Source organism: Hippopotamus amphibius, chromosome 11, assembly GCF_030028045.1.
Source record: "Hippopotamus amphibius kiboko isolate mHipAmp2 chromosome 11, mHipAmp2.hap2, whole genome shotgun sequence".
In the NCBI taxonomy this organism is placed as follows: domain Eukaryota; kingdom Metazoa; phylum Chordata; class Mammalia; order Artiodactyla; family Hippopotamidae; genus Hippopotamus; species Hippopotamus amphibius.
In genome coordinates, this window is record NC_080196.1 from 90,934,452 (window position 1) to 90,949,558 (window position 15,107).

At 52.7% G+C, this 15,107-nt stretch overlaps 1 protein-coding gene across 1 annotated transcript in view; it reads right to left on the reverse strand.

The window, feature by feature from the left end:
* MYO5B (myosin VB) overlaps nt 1-15,107 on the reverse strand; it is a 340,872-nt gene that overhangs the window by 21,518 nt on the left and 304,247 nt on the right. The window contains exons 27-30 of the mRNA XM_057699421.1: nt 14,180-14,245; nt 10,681-10,920; nt 9,732-9,832; nt 15-213 (exon numbers count right to left, since the gene is read on the reverse strand). Of these exons, the coding sequence (XP_057555404.1) occupies nt 15-213; nt 9,732-9,832; nt 10,681-10,920; nt 14,180-14,245 (606 nt within the window). The remainder of the gene's footprint in view (nt 1-14; nt 214-9,731; nt 9,833-10,680; nt 10,921-14,179; nt 14,246-15,107) is intronic.

Sequence of the window (15,107 nt, forward strand, 5' to 3'; positions counted from 1 at the left end):
GCAGGGCAACTCACCAGGTTCTCATTGGTCAGCCGGGACATCTCCTGCTGGATGCCGAACTCCACCTGGGCCTCTGGGGAGAGCAGCAGCGTCTGGCAGAAGGTCTGCTGCTGCTTGTCCATCTCCTCCTTCAGGGCCTCCACCTGGGCCTTGAGACCCTCCACTTCCTCCTTGTGCTCGCGGCTCTGGGCCTGCAGCTGGGCCTCCAGTAACCTGCACCCGGGAAGGAGGGCAGATGACCAGGAGGCTCGAGTCTGTGCCCCCAAGAAGGGGCCACAGATGGACACACAACAGGGGAACAGCCAAGCAGGGACACAGCAGCAGCAGCAGCAGCAATTGCACGAAACCAACAGGGGAAGGACATGGAGGGGAGCAGATCTGCGGGGCTGGGCAGGAGGGCAGGCAAGCAGGCCAGCCCTCCTCTGGGAGGACAGGCAATCAAGGCCCAACACAGCACCCCTGGCCTTAGCCCTTTTTCTCAACCACCCTCATCACTCTGTTCTTTGTTCCTGAGCACAGTCTGTTGGTCTGGGATTGAGAGATTTTCTCCATGTCAAAATATCATCAGCAGAAATAAATTTCTTACAGCATCTTTTCAATAAAAGCATCTACATCTGCCCCAAAGTTCACAAGAATCTCCTTGCTGAGACGAAACTCTGGTGGACTGAACTAACTATATTACTTGCATGTTTTCCCTTTAATAGCCTGTCTGAAAATTTTAGAAAGGCAAAGCATTAGGTCCCTTCTTTTTATTTACCTTACCACTATTACCCCCACTTCATCTCTGGCCTTTCATACGTGTTTTTTTCCCCAGTCAAAACAGAAACTAAGACTAATTGAAAATAATCTGGGGGGAGGTTTAAAACCAACTGCTGTCATGTCAAGAAGCAGAGAGAACTAGAGAAGATCTGGAGAAGGTTGGGGAGACGTTTTGGGAAACTCTCTGGACAATTCTGGGAGTTTCCCATTGCATCATAATAGAAGGCAAGGAATTAAGGAAGGTTCTGAAGCAGCCTCCTCTTCAGGAAGTTCATTACTGATATGACTATGGTGCTACCTTCTTGGGCTTAACTACTTGAACAAACTTTCATCAAAAGCCTCCTGACGCGGTCACCCCATCCTCTTCCTGGAATTCAGATAAAGATTGTGACCGGAGCTCAGCAGTCAGGACCATGTAAGTGCCTAGGAGACAGCAGTTAGAGCCCTGGAGGCAGGAGGTATAGCAGCACCATGTTTCTACAATTCTGCTGTCATTCTGGGAGGTGATAAGTCCCACAAGAGAGGAGGGAGCAAATTTACAAGGGGGCAAGAGAGAGGGGAAAGCCTACATTGGAAAGTCCCAGAGGGAAGCGACCATGTGATCAGTCAGCTCCACGGCAGCACCAGGTGTGATGCCTGGCTCTCAGGGATTTCTCAGCAAAGTGACACAAATGAATGAGAAATGACAGAGGGATGACCGATTCACCCACTTGATACAGGCAGCATTACCAAAGGAAACTACGTGAGGATTGTGGAAAATAATTTGTTAAATGAATCTGCACTGTTAGGGGACACACAATATTTAGATAACAACCAATCTTGGCTACGATAAACTAAAAGTAACCACCAGTAAGTTATAAATTTAACGAGAGAAATAGAGTGGAACGCTTGGGTTCTAGGAACTCTGTCCAAAGGATTCGTTCCTGGTTTGTGCTGTGAGTTTACTGCTCACATCTTTCTTATCCTCCATGTAGACTGTAGCTGGATGACGTAGTCCAGGGCTCTGGGCAAGGTTGGAGAAAGCCTGCCCAAGCACCAGGCTGGCCACCTCACCTTGAAGGTGAGAAAACTAAACATGAGAGAGGTCTGAGGCCACTGCCAGCGGCAGGTCTGGCTCTGAATCTCTTGACGCACAGGGCTGTGCCTCCTCTGTTTCATCAGTGCCTTCATTTCTTCATGTATTAGAGCACATCCTGTTCCCCCCACCCCTACCCCAAAATAAAACCAGCTTCTAGAGGGGACATGAATTTGATCTTACCCCAAAACAGCCATTCTAATACAAGTAGCAGCTAATGTTTGTTCCATGCTTTCCGCACAGCAGGCATGTGCAAAGTGCTTCCCCTTCATCTGTTCCCTACAATGACCCGAGGAGGCAGGTCTGATTCCGATCCACATTCTACCAGCGAGGAAATGGAGCCAGATGTCATGTTGCTCACAGGTGCGGCCGTGTTTGAACCCACAGCCGGGAGACAGACTGCCTCGAGAACCAGGTGACCTTAACTTTCTTTTGCGAAGAAGAGAGTCTCTTGTTGCTATCATGGGACCCTCATGACATCATCAGCAGGCAGAACTCAGGAGACGGTGTACGAGGCACTGGGCTCCCGTTCCCACTCTGTCAGCATCAGGCCAAGGGCGCTAGGCACGGCACTCATGCCACCTCACTGAGCCTGCTTCCTCTCCTGGGAAACAAGCCTGAAGACCCCTGCCGCGTCCGCTGTCGGGAGTCTCAAGGGCACAGAGCTATGCCACAGTCCTCAAAAGCCACACGCTGGCAGCAAGTGTGTGACATGACCATCAGGCTGTGTTAATTCTGTGCACGTGTAACCTCCTTGGCTAAGCTGCTCAACCAGGGCCGATAGCGAAAGGGTTACGGGTTCAGACTCTGGTAGCAGTTGGAACCAGGTTCACACGCTGGTAGCAGCTGGAACCAGGTTCACACTCTGGATCTTCCGCTCAAGCAGCAAGTTCCTCATACCCTGCAAGACTGAGTGTCCTCGCCCCATGAGCGTGTGGTGAGGGTCAGGCATGGCGACCCTGCAGCACACTGGGGCTGGGCTGGTCAGCTGCTGTGAGCTCCAGGCAGTCACTGTGATGGGGACCAGCACGTGCTCTGAAGGGCGGGCTGCCTGGAGCCCTGTGCCTGGAGCACGGCCAGCAGCACAAATGCAGCTGATGCTCTTAGCTGGTCCTGCAGTCAGGATGGTCAGTAGCATGGAAGCAGCACAGACTCAGAAACCCACAGAATGAAATTTCCCCCGTTCTAGAGAGCTGTGTGCCTGTTGCCGTGTTAACCCCCCCTGGTCTATTCCTTCACCTGCAGAGCGAGTGGGCTGGACCGGGTGGTTTCTCACGTTCCAGTGAGCCATCAAGTGCTATCACCTTGACCCGAACAAGCAGCCTCCATGCAAAGTGACAGATGACGACGCAAGGGGCTATGCACCATCACTGCTCCCCGTCCCACCCCCGTGAACTGTGCCCTTGCATCCACTCCAGCTGGGACGAAGTGAGAGAGTAGCACAGACAACAGATACACTACCAGCTGTAAAATAGACAGCTAGTGGGAAGTCGCTGTACAACAAAGGGAGACCAACTCGATGATGGGTGATGCCTTAAGAGGGCCAGGACAGGGAGGGTGGGAGGGAGTCGCGGAAGGGAGGGGATATGGGGATATATGTATAAATACAGCTGATTCACTTTGGTGTACCTCAGAGGCTGGTACAAGAGTGTAAAGCAATTATATTCCGATAAAGGGCTTTAAAAAAGCCCAAAACAAACAAACAAACAAAACCAATTAAGCATAGACACCAGCAGGCAGAACAGGGCAGACACAGGAAGAAAGGCACACACTTGACCTGGCAACTTGCTTGAGGCCTTGGTAGGCCAAGCCGAGCTCTCCATCTTCATTCAAGTATCCCCAATCCTCAGTCTCGCTAGAAATAAAGGACAGAAAAACAGGGCGTCCAGTGCAGAGGGGAGAGACAGGGCAGCAGAGAGCCCAGGAAAGAGGGACTACAGCCAAGGTTTGGAAAGGCAGCAGGGAAGGCTCTCGGACACCCGGCTTCCTGCCTTTCCCTCCCATCACCAGCATCTTCTCCTGTGGGATCACTGATCACCCCTGGCCAGAAAGCAGGCTGCTGAAGACAAAGCAGAGGGTGGTGCTTGTTCTGCTGATTCCGCGAATGGCAGTGGCACGAGCTGGGCGAGGCATTGACCTGTGCTCACTCGCTGTTCTTCCCTCTACCGGGGTGACTGGGGAAGGAAAGGGGGAATCAGGAGAGACGCCGACAGGGCAGGGAGGAGAGGACCTGTGTGGGGCGGAAGGGGCAGACGCCAGGCAGGCTCCCAGAGGCCAGATCCGCGGAGAAGCAGGGGCGGCACCTTGGGGACACCTGGCTCTGCGAGGACAGGGAAGGAGACCACATGTTTTGCCTGCTTTTCAATGTGTCTCCTTCCTGTCACTTGAGGGCACAAAAGTATTACCTCATCTCAACTCCGCTCTTGCTGCAGTCTTGCATGAAGAAAGTTAATAACAACTTTGTGGCCAGCGTGATGAGCACTGAACTTTCTCCCCTTGACCTTGGGACTGAGGGCATTACTCCTAGTTACTCAACTGGGAAAGAAGGAGGCCAGCTGCCTCCTATTTGTGAATTCTTCTCTCCATTTGCCCTGTGTTTGCCCAATGCCAGCAGTGCAGCTCGTGGAGACCAGGCACATGTCACGTGGATCCCCAACTCTGCACAGCCCAGGGCACACTCGAGACCCTCAAAGGCCAGCGGGACCGGGTGGTGAGTGGCAGGCAGACCCCTGCTGTCCCCACCGGATTTAGGCCCCTCCATCTCTGCTCCTGGAGGGCCTCTGCTCCTGCTGGTTGGATCCCAGCTTTCCGGGCAGGAATCACGAAGCAGGAGCTGCGTCCACACAGCTTGCTATCGGGACCAATCACCCCTTCCTAACTCCCAGAGGGAAGACGACTGTCCCCAGAAGCATTCTTGGCCATGGCCAAGCACCGGATGCCCCTGTTAGGTTGTGTGTGAGGTCTGGGGGTGCAGCCACCCGTTACATCTCCCTCAGCTCTGCCTCATGGGGAAGGGCCCAGCCCCTGCGAGGCTCACACGGGCTGCTTCTTGGGCACAGCTGGTCACACCTACAGCAGGCCCGGTTCTGAAGTGTCTGAAAAGGAGCCGAGGGAAAGCTGGCGGTGAGTACCCTTCGGGGGCCTCTCCGTGGCCTCAGCTCCCTGGTCGAGCTGCTTCTGCCCGCAGCCGGTGTTTGCCCCGGGGCCTCTCCTAGCCAGGGCGCTGGCCCCTCACGCAGGCCTGGCTTCCCCACATGCTGCCTTTGCTTATAGACTCTGCCGGCCCCACCCTGCTCAGCCCTCGGCAGGCCTGTGTGTCCCATCATCCTCTCCAACCACACGTGGCCTGGGCTGTGTGAAGGGGGAGCCCATAGCCTAGGCCTTTCCCTTCCCAGGTGTTAACACTTACACTGAACTTGGGCCTTTTAGTGGCGCTTTAACAGAGGGCAGGTCACTGAGACCTCCAGGCACAGCTGTGCGTGTCCTTGGGTCGGGGCCCAGAGGTGGGCCCATCGTTGCTAAAGGGGTCTGCGGGGGCCCCTTCCTCCAACTCTCTCATTTCCATGTGTGCAGACACCAAGGTGGGGATTACTTGCCTAACACGGACCCCCCGGGGCTAGAACTCAGGTGGTCTCCTGGCCTTGCTCTCAAGCCCTTTCCTGCCTCACTGGCTGGCCCCCTGACCCTGAGGAGGGGCTGCCAGGCCTCTGAGGGTCCCCGCACTCCTGCAGCTTCCGGCACACTCCCTCTGCAGGGAGGTGCGCATGTGCTGCTAAGCTCTGCAGTGAGGAAGTCAGCATTCCTAGTTCCGTAACACCCAGGCTTCATGCACAAAGATTAGAGTAGAGAGCGGTGCAGCCCAGTCGTCCCACGGGGCTCAGGAAGTCAGGCACATGAGTAAATTAAAAATCAGTCAACCAACTCCAGGCCCATCTTCTGTTCCCAGTAAAAGGGTCTCCCTCCCCCTCCTCCACACCACTGGGGGTGAAGGCTGGGGAGGGAGCACCACCTGGTGGTTTGAGAAGGAAAATCCTAAACAAGCTCACAGGAATTTAGTTTTTAAATGTTAAGTCCCTGGTGTCACTTAATACCAACCCATATTCATGGAGAACCTCCCGTGTATGTCCCCCTGTGCTGAGCCCTGTTCCCAAAGAGGCCACAGACACACACAGGAGTACGCAGTGGGCAGAGTCTCTGACTGCAGGAGGCAAGACCCAGCCCCCCCCCCCCCCCGGGGAAACCACCCCCCTCAGCTAAGGAGCTCCTGCCCCAGGCTAATCGCCCGAGCCTGTCTCTTCACCTGTAAAATGAAAGTGCTCAGCTGAGTTATCCTCTAGATCTGTAATTATATAACTGAAAACTGTAAATGCCACGCACCAGGAAAGGCCTGGGATAGTATGACTTTCCCAAGGGCCAGCCGTCTGCCCAGCGTGAGACCTGCTGCCCTGTGGACAGAAACAGGCATGGCTCCAGCCAGCTCGGAGACGCTCGGTATCCCATTTCCACAATGACGGCTTTGTGCCCCGTGGCTGTTCTCATTTCTATAGGTCCCACCTGGACTTGCTACCCAGCTACCCAGGAGATTCCGGGATCTCTGTGAAACGAGCGGCGGCAGCCCCAACACCCGGAATGGGAGGCATGTTGAAATCACAGGCCTGGCCACGCAGGGGGAGCTGTTCGTGGGTAAGTATGGTCATGTCACGGAATCACGGCAGATAGAAACTGTGACAATGGCTCTGGACCAAGAGTGTCTGGGGGAACGTTAGGGAATGATCACCCCTAGGAAAACGCAGAGAGCTTGCAGCCAGGAGCAGCTGAGCAGAACCACGCTCCCCTCCTTCGCCCTGCCCAGCAGAAGAGACTGCAGCCGCTGGGGCTCACGGCCAACGGAACTGTAAACTCCAAGCCCACCCTGAGGCGGCCGCACGTCCCCCTTCCTGGTGAGACAAGGTCTCCACTCTCCTGCGCAGGCCCGTTAGGGGGTAAGGAATAACCCCAGGGTCAGCGGCCCAAGCCCAGGTGGCAACGGCACAGCTGCTCTCTGTGCTCAGGACTCCTGTTGTTTCCCAGCACCTGCTGGGTGGAGAGGGCCTGCAAGGAGGTTTCGTGGGATCTGAGGAAAGGTCCAAGAACGCACCCTAAGTCTTTCTCTGGAGTTCCACAGGCTTGGCAAGGCTTGGGTGGAACTGGCCAGTGGCCAAAGGAACACATTCCTGGAGCCAGATCTGAGCCCTGGCCGCACTCCTGGCCCCACGCAACTCTGTGACCTGGGTGCACGGCCAGAGGCGAGGCCAGCCTGAGAGCAGCAGGAACCTCCGTCTCTCAGCCCACTTGCCTGTCTCTCCCAGGTAGACCCTGACAGACTTGGGTTCCAGGCAGCCGTGAGAAGACGGCCTCCCCAAACACCCAGCCTGTCTGCTGCAGCCCATCTCTGGGGCACAGGCCAGCCCTCTCTTTACTCTAGTTCCACCATTTATAAAATAGTAATAACGATGCTGGCTTCTCTTAGTCCCCCAGATGTGAAAATGAGAGAGCTTTCGGAAGCAGAAGTGCTATACATATTCCTGTGGCTGTTCTCAGGGCAGGCCCTCAACACTGGCTTCTTGCCCCAAATTTGAAAACAAAAGATACGGTTGCAAAGATCAAAGAAGAACTCTATAAACTATGAAAAGTTAGCAAGTGGAAAAGTTCTAAACTTGGGGACCCATACACTTAGAGGGGCTGTGATTGGTTGGGGGGGGGGGCAGGTGTCTACCCTCTCTCCAGAAATCGAAGCAAAATTCAGTGTATGACTGTAAGTTTTTCTAGGGAGAGGATAGATTTTCCAACCACCCCAACACCAAAATCATCTCTGCATAATACCATTTATATTTAAACCAGAACACTCTCCATTACAGGAAAACGGCAGGGGAGCAAAAGCAACTCTGTCTTCACAGCACCTTTGCAGGGAGCAGCCCTTGTTGGAAAGGATGCCCTTGCTGGCTGGGCTCCAGGAATCACATCCTAATCCCCCTGCCCTGCCAGCCTGCCCACTGCTGTCCTCCCCTGCTGCTGGGATTCACGGAATTGAGAGACAGAGAAACCCACCGATGTCATTTCCAGGTGTGGCAGGCACAGGGGAACTTGTTCCTCTGGCTTCCCTTCCCTGAGGCAATGGCTCCTTTCTGTACTTAACTCGGTTTCACAGGTAATTATTAGTTTCCTATTGTACCCTGGCCTTGCTGGGAACTGAACTATTTTAAGATATAAGAAAAGCTATTTTTATTTTATCACCATCATCATTATTGCTGCAAAGGAAGACAAATGGAGGGTGTTACGCATCCCCTGGGAAAGCCTACACTCGGGACTGGATCCCTGACAGCCATCTGGATGAGTCAAAAGGGAGCTGATAACAGTGGTGGTTCATGAAGATCAGAAAGATATGCACACTCGCTTGTCAGGACCAAGCTCCCTGTTTCCCTCTTCCTTTTCTTTTTTTTTTTTCATTAAATTTTAAATATCACCTGTGCTCTTTTTTCTTGTTCATCTCAGGTCTTATCTTCACCCAAGATAATTTAAAATGACTAAACCTTGACTTCAGTTTTGGCATTCAGAAATTCACCTTCATTTCCTTCTCTCCCTCCTTTGGGAAAAAGAATTACATCTCTCTTGAAAGAAACTGAGTTTCCTCCTGGGGGCATGCTAAAATATCGTCACCTTCTGATCACCTACGCAGCCGGGGAGTCAGGCCTTTCGGATTCTACCTTGACTCAGTTACAGGCCCGTCACGTGCCTGAGTAGCTCAGTTTCCTCCTCTGCAGAAAGAGGGGCTGGATGAGAAGATCTGGGAATCAAAGCCCTGGGAAGTCCTCACGTCATTCTGTGACATTCCTGCAAACAGGTTCGTGCTGCACTCCCGGCGCCCACTACTGACAACTTCTGGATGCACTTGGTGTTTTCAGCAATTCTGAACAAATGCTTCATGACTGATTGACATTCAGGAAGAGAGAAAGGTAGCCAGGGAAAAGGCCAGCTCTGTTTCCACAAGCCCGCAGAGACACAGGTAAGAACAGTGGCTACAGCAACACTGGCGCTCACTGCGTGCTTGTGGCGGGCGGCAGGCGCTGCTCTGAGAGCTCTGCACAGACGAACTCGCCTAACCTCAGTCACCCTTCGCGGTAAGCTGCTGTGACCGTCCCCAGTTCACAGGCCAGGAAAGGAGCACTGAAGTGTCACCGAATAGCCGGTAAGCAAACGGACCCCCAGTACACACTCTCAAGTGCTTGGCCACACTACCTCGAGGGCCCTGCGGCCTCCCTCAGTCACTCTCTTTTGCCTTAATCTTGGGTAGCTCAGCTTTGAGGGGGAACCAGAGGTGGTCAGTTCACTAAAGTCCAGGGAAATCTCATTTTAGCCAGTACAGTAGTGGTCAAATTCTCCCATCCAACCTCTGCAGTGCCTGGCTTGGGTTCCATGTCTTAAATGACAGGGCGTGGAGCCCACCATCGTGTGCGTCCACCAGCTGGACTGAGTAAAGGTGGCAGAGCGGCAACTGGCTGGCGCAGCCCCCCGCTACTGCTCAGGTGGGCTCACGGCGCCTGCTTCCGTTTCAACGAGAACAGTCCCTCCCAGTCAGTCCTTTCCTCTCCTCCTGTCAAACCTCCCCAGTGCTTTTCGGAGGATCTGGGTTCTGGAGGCCCCAGGGGTGTTCACGCGCGTCTTGCTGACGCTAACAGCAGGCTTCCTCCGCGCATGGGACTCACCAAGTCTGCTCCTCCTTACTTATCTCCTGTAATAACCAACACCCTGGTGCTGAGCACACGGTCTGCCCCTGAGGAGCGGCCCTCACGTACCAGGCTGGGCAGGGCCCCTCCTCCGTCGCCTCTTCCAGGCACAGGGACTGTGAGGTGGGGCTTACCTGTTAGTCTGGCAGACCCCGTGGTAGGCCTCGATAGCGTCTTCCTGATCCACGTGCTTTTCACTGTTAGGCCAACTTGTTCTGGCATTGATGTTTGGCTCCTAGGAGGTCCCAGATTAAAAAATAAATAACTCTGTTTATACAAACAGCTGTCATAAAATGACTTTATACACAGACATAGGAAAATGGGCCTTTGGGAAAAGACAAAGGCCCAGGAAGACTTCAGATAACAGCAGTTAATTCCTGGCAGGCATGTAACTTTTAAAAATCACACTGGGAGAGTCAGGGAATGACAAGGCCTGGCTGTGAAAGGCAGCAAGCGTGGGGGGTGTGGGGGCAGGAGGGAAGGCAAGGACCGTGTCCCCGGAGGAGAAAGCTCCCCGAATCCAGAGGACACAATTGAAGACTGTCTCAGTTTGGAATCCTCCAGACGCAGTGCTGCCCACCTGCCCCAGCCCCATCACACCCCAGACCCACACCTGGAGCAGCCCAGTGGCCTCCGGCCCCTCCCTCCTGCTCCTCAGTCTGTGCAGGAGGGGGAAGCATTAGGAACAAACGCTAAGTTGGACTTGTTACCCGGGAAGGCTGACAGAAGGAAAGCCTTTCTCTACCTTGGAAATGAAGTAAATAGGAAGGGGCAAGACCTGAGGTGAAAAACCAGACCAAGGGAGGCTGCTCGGGCCGTGGCCCACATTTTCTCTAATTCTGTACCTCACTCTTTTTGAACATGTTCCTACTGAGTAATTTCAGAAAATTCTAGAAACCTCCAGCAAAGTCCCCTGTGAAAAGTCATGCTGGGGGCACAGCAGGAACCTTGCTCTACTTTTAGAGGAGACTCTAAGAGACACTGCTTTTAGGTTGAAGACCCTCCTGTAAAGATACGTAAGGAAAACACCTCTCCCCCAGCGTCACCCCAATGCACCCAGCAGCCTGCGTGCCCTCTCCTCACCGAGCTCTTGCCCGCCAGGCGGCGCTGGTCGGCACTCACGATCTGGGTCCTCAGGATGAGCACCTCCTCCTTGCGCACCTCCAGCTCCTCGTGGGCCAGCTTGAGCTGGTTCAGCAGGAGGCTGTAGCTGTCGGGGGTGCCGTCGGCGGTGCTCCGCTCTGAGGCTTGGTCGGCCACGGCTTTTCTCAGCTCATTCAGCTCATTCTTCAGCTTCTTGTTCTCCGACTCCAGCTCCTGCCTCTGGAAGGTGGCCCAGCAACACATCATCACTCCCTGGGGCCAGGGCACCCTCCCCAGGGGGGCCCTCTGCCTCCACCTTCCTTAATCACCTGCCCCATCCGCCTAGGAAGCTAAGAGCAACCTTCCCATTTTAATGACAGGACACACATCAGAAGTTCTGACTATGTCAGCAAGTGGTCAAAGTTGGGGCCTGTTGAACCCACAACCCCAAGTTACCGGTGCAAAGGATCTGACATGATGCCTCTAGGGTCGCATTCCTCTAAGAGATTCAGTGGGGTTTGTATTTCTAGGTATATTTGGCTATGAATCCTTCCTTATGGAAGCACTGGGTTAACAATTTTAAATATGCTGTTAACATAGGATTTCCTGGAACCCTAATATGTTAATGTATTTTTGACTTTCCAAGAGAGAATATAAAATGCCGGATATCCTAAAATTATTTGTCTAGAGAGGCCTTCCTGCCCCTTCCTTCTAAGGAGCATCACATGGACTAGTGTTCTGGCGAACAGACCAAGAACATTGTTTCGGTCATATAGAAAGGCACCAACTGTCAATGCTAGCAGAGGAAAAATGCCTGTATACAGAGTCAAAAATACCACTGAAACTCAATTTCAGAATGTATTTAAAATTTCTAGGTAAAATATTTAACTTTGTGTTTGAGATGAAGTCAGATAATTTAAAGTCTGACCGTTACACATAAATTGCTGATAGGGGTCTGGAATACATGGAATTCCAAGAAAACCAAGAACATGGACACGTGGGCATTGGTTGCCCATTTGTTACAGAGCCACAGGCTCACAGAGCTAGGGAATCACTGGGTATAACCCCTCCACCTAGTGAAAGAGGAAGCTGAGGATGGAGCAGAGAAGGCTCACAGTGAGTCTGGAGGCTGGCCCACGGTCCCTCCCACTACTCTACACACACATAGTCATTTCTGGGAGATCTGGGGCCAGGCATGGAGACAAGTGATTCTGAAGAAATGAGAAGGGCCCTGGGGTATGGTGATTACTGGTGAGTCTAGTTATTAAGTTCAGGAGTTAAGGACCCACTCAGAGCCTGGGTGCTTTTCCTTCTACTAGCAGTGTGCCTCCCCAGCACAGCCAGGGCTGCCTGGTGAAGGAGCGCTGGGCTTGGAGGTGGGAGCCCTGGGTCCTCACTCTGGCTCAAGGTACAACCTTGTATCCCTGGAACCTTTGCTTTCTCGGGTGTGGTTCAAGGGACGGAGATTAGATGGTGGCTGAAGTTTCCTCTGGTTCTGATTGGCGCTGAGTGGGCACTGGAATCCCCAGAGGGCATGTTAAAACCCAGATCCTGGACCCACCCCAGAGCTGCTGATTCAGCAGGTCTGGGCTGACGCCCAAGCATCTGCATTTCTAGCATGATCCCAGTGATGCTGCTGGTCCCAGGACCACTCTTGGAGGACCACGGGGCTAAACCATTTTATCAGTTTTCAAATGATGGGTGAGATTGATGCCCCAATAGCCTAATAAGGTCCTGTGTTCCTTTTCTTCCTCTGGGGCTAAGCCTCCCTCAGGAAACGCAGCTGAAGGATGGTGTACAGAAAGCCCTGTAATAGGCATTTATTGCAGCGAGAGACTCCCCTGCCCCTAGGAAGGTGTTAAATCTTTTAAATAGTACCTGAGGAAAATAAGTCTAATCAATAATTCAAAAAGGAAGACCCTACCTAGCACCCTCTTCTTATACCACTAACGTGGCCCTAGTTGTTCAAAATGCTGTGGCAATGTTTCAGGGCTATTCTCCTGAGCAATGTGGCTGTTATCAGTTATCTGTGGGCCTATACGTGGGACCAGACTGACCGACCCTGGTGGATGGGATACATTCCCAATTCCCCAGTCTCGGAGAAAGAGAGCAGGGGCGTGGGAGTGCTGCATCTAATGCCCCTTTTCTGCACACCACCCCCACCCCATCCCCACTGCACCGCCGCAGTAAATGCAGGCCCGCTTGTCCTCAGACCCAAGGCCTCCCCCCTCCACCTGGCCACCTCCTGCCAGACACACTGGGAGAGCCCTCTGCCTTATATCTCTCCGGACTGGTTTTCAAAGTGAACCCATTCCACTGGCCACATTTTACTTTAACCGAAACTATCAGGTAGGTAAGACACATGACATAATAACAAACGTTATGGTTAATAATGTAATAACAAGTATTTGGTCCCTGGCTCTGGTTCCTGGAAGAGCTCCTACAACTCTCGTTACTGCCTAGTGTTAGAGGAGAGGGGAACATCTTCTGTTATATGTGGTCTTAGTCCCTGGTTCCTAGCACAGAGCTCCTCAACCCTTGGAACTTCCTGAGCGATGAGGTGAGGGAAGCGTCTTCTGTTATTCATCACAATCCCTTTTCAACCATGCTGGAGTTTATGCTGAGGTTGCTCTTGGAAGACGGGGGCTGCCAGAGAAACCAGGCCTGCGGACCAAATATTTGTTATAGGAACCAGAGCCAGGGACCAAATATTTGTTATTACATTATTAACCCTGCAGCCTTCAGCCCACCCATGACTTTAGGAAAAGGGAGGAGGAGGGCGGGAGACAGAGTTAAACGCCAACGGCCAGTGATTTACCCAATCACGCCTATGTAATGAATCTCCACACAACCCCCAATGACGGGGTTTGGGAGCTTCCGGTTGTTGAACACGCAGAGGTGCCTAGTCCCCTCCCACACACGTTGCACCTCTTCCACCTGGCCTTTCCTCAGTTGTACCCTCGGTAATAAACCAGTAGTAGTAAGTAAAATGCTTTCCTGAGTTCTGTGAGCCATTCTAACAAATTATCAAACATGAGGAGGGGACATGGGAACCCACGATTGCAGCAAAGTCCTGGGGACCCACTAATGTGATTGGCGTCTGAAGAGGGGGCAGTCTTGTGGGCCTGGGCCCTAACCAGCAGGGTCTGCGTGAACTCTCGGTAGTTTGTGCCAGAATTGAATTTAATTGTAGGATGCCTAGTTGGTGTCCACAGAGAACTGGAGAATTGCTTGGTGTGGAAAACACATAAATTTTGTGTCAGGGGTGCTGTACAGAGGGAACAGTTTCCTATTAGCATGCATTATAGTTCCTTGGAGTAAATACACATTTTCCTTCCTTTCAAAGATGAAGAAACTCAAGTGCGGTAAGAGGAGACTGTGTGCTTACGGCTCCACTGACCAGCAGACTGGAGCTCAGGACGGGATCTGCTGCGGCCTAGCATCATCATCCGTCCTCCACAGGGTGAGTTCGAGGGAGCTGGTCTTCCCAGAACCTTACCTTCAGACTATTGTAGGCGAGATCTGCATCCTGGTCCAAATCCGAGTCATTGCTTGGCTGTTCCGCCTGCATGGATAAAGAGGCAGGGAGGTGAGCACAGGCCACGAGGCAGCTGTTGCACAGGAGGGCTTCCCACCACGGTCAAGATGTGCTTGTTTTGCCCTGGCTCATGTACCCAGCGCTCTCACCCTCCGTATGTCCACTTCCTTCCTGCCTCCAAAATGCAGCTCAGGCTACCACGGAGCTCTCCATAAATAACTCCCTCCTGCCGGCCCACACCCCTTACATAACTTTACCCACATGATCTTCACAAGCACCTACAGGTTGAAGACAAATAACACTGTGTTATGGGTTGAACCATGTCCCCTAAAAAGATACACTGAAGTCCTAACCCCTGGTACCTGTGAATGTCCCCCAATTTGGAAACAGGGCCTTTGCAGAGGTAATCAAGTCAAGATGAGGTCATTAGGATGGACCCTGGCCCGACATGACAGATGTCCTTATAAGAGCGGAGAAGACACCCACACAGGGAAGAGCCCCATGTGATTGGAAGATGGAGGCAGAGACTGGAGTCACGCAGCTGCAAGTTGAGGAATGCCAAGGGCTGCCAGCAGCCCAGACGTTCAGAGAGAGGCAGGGAACAGATCCTCCCCTGAAAGCCTTTAGGAGAGCGCAGCCCTTGTGACAACTAAATTTTTGGCTTCTGGTCTCCAGAACCATGAGAAAATACATTCACGTTGTTTTAAGCCATCTAGTTCGTGGTACTTTGTTTCAGCAGCCCTAGGAAACTAGCACCATTAGACTTGTGTACTTATTATTAAGAAGGTTAACATATAATAAGTATATACTTATTATGAGGTTTAAGAGCTCCTCTTTGTATTCTTCTGCGGGGGGGCGTGCAATGTGTGTGTGTGCACATGTGTATTCT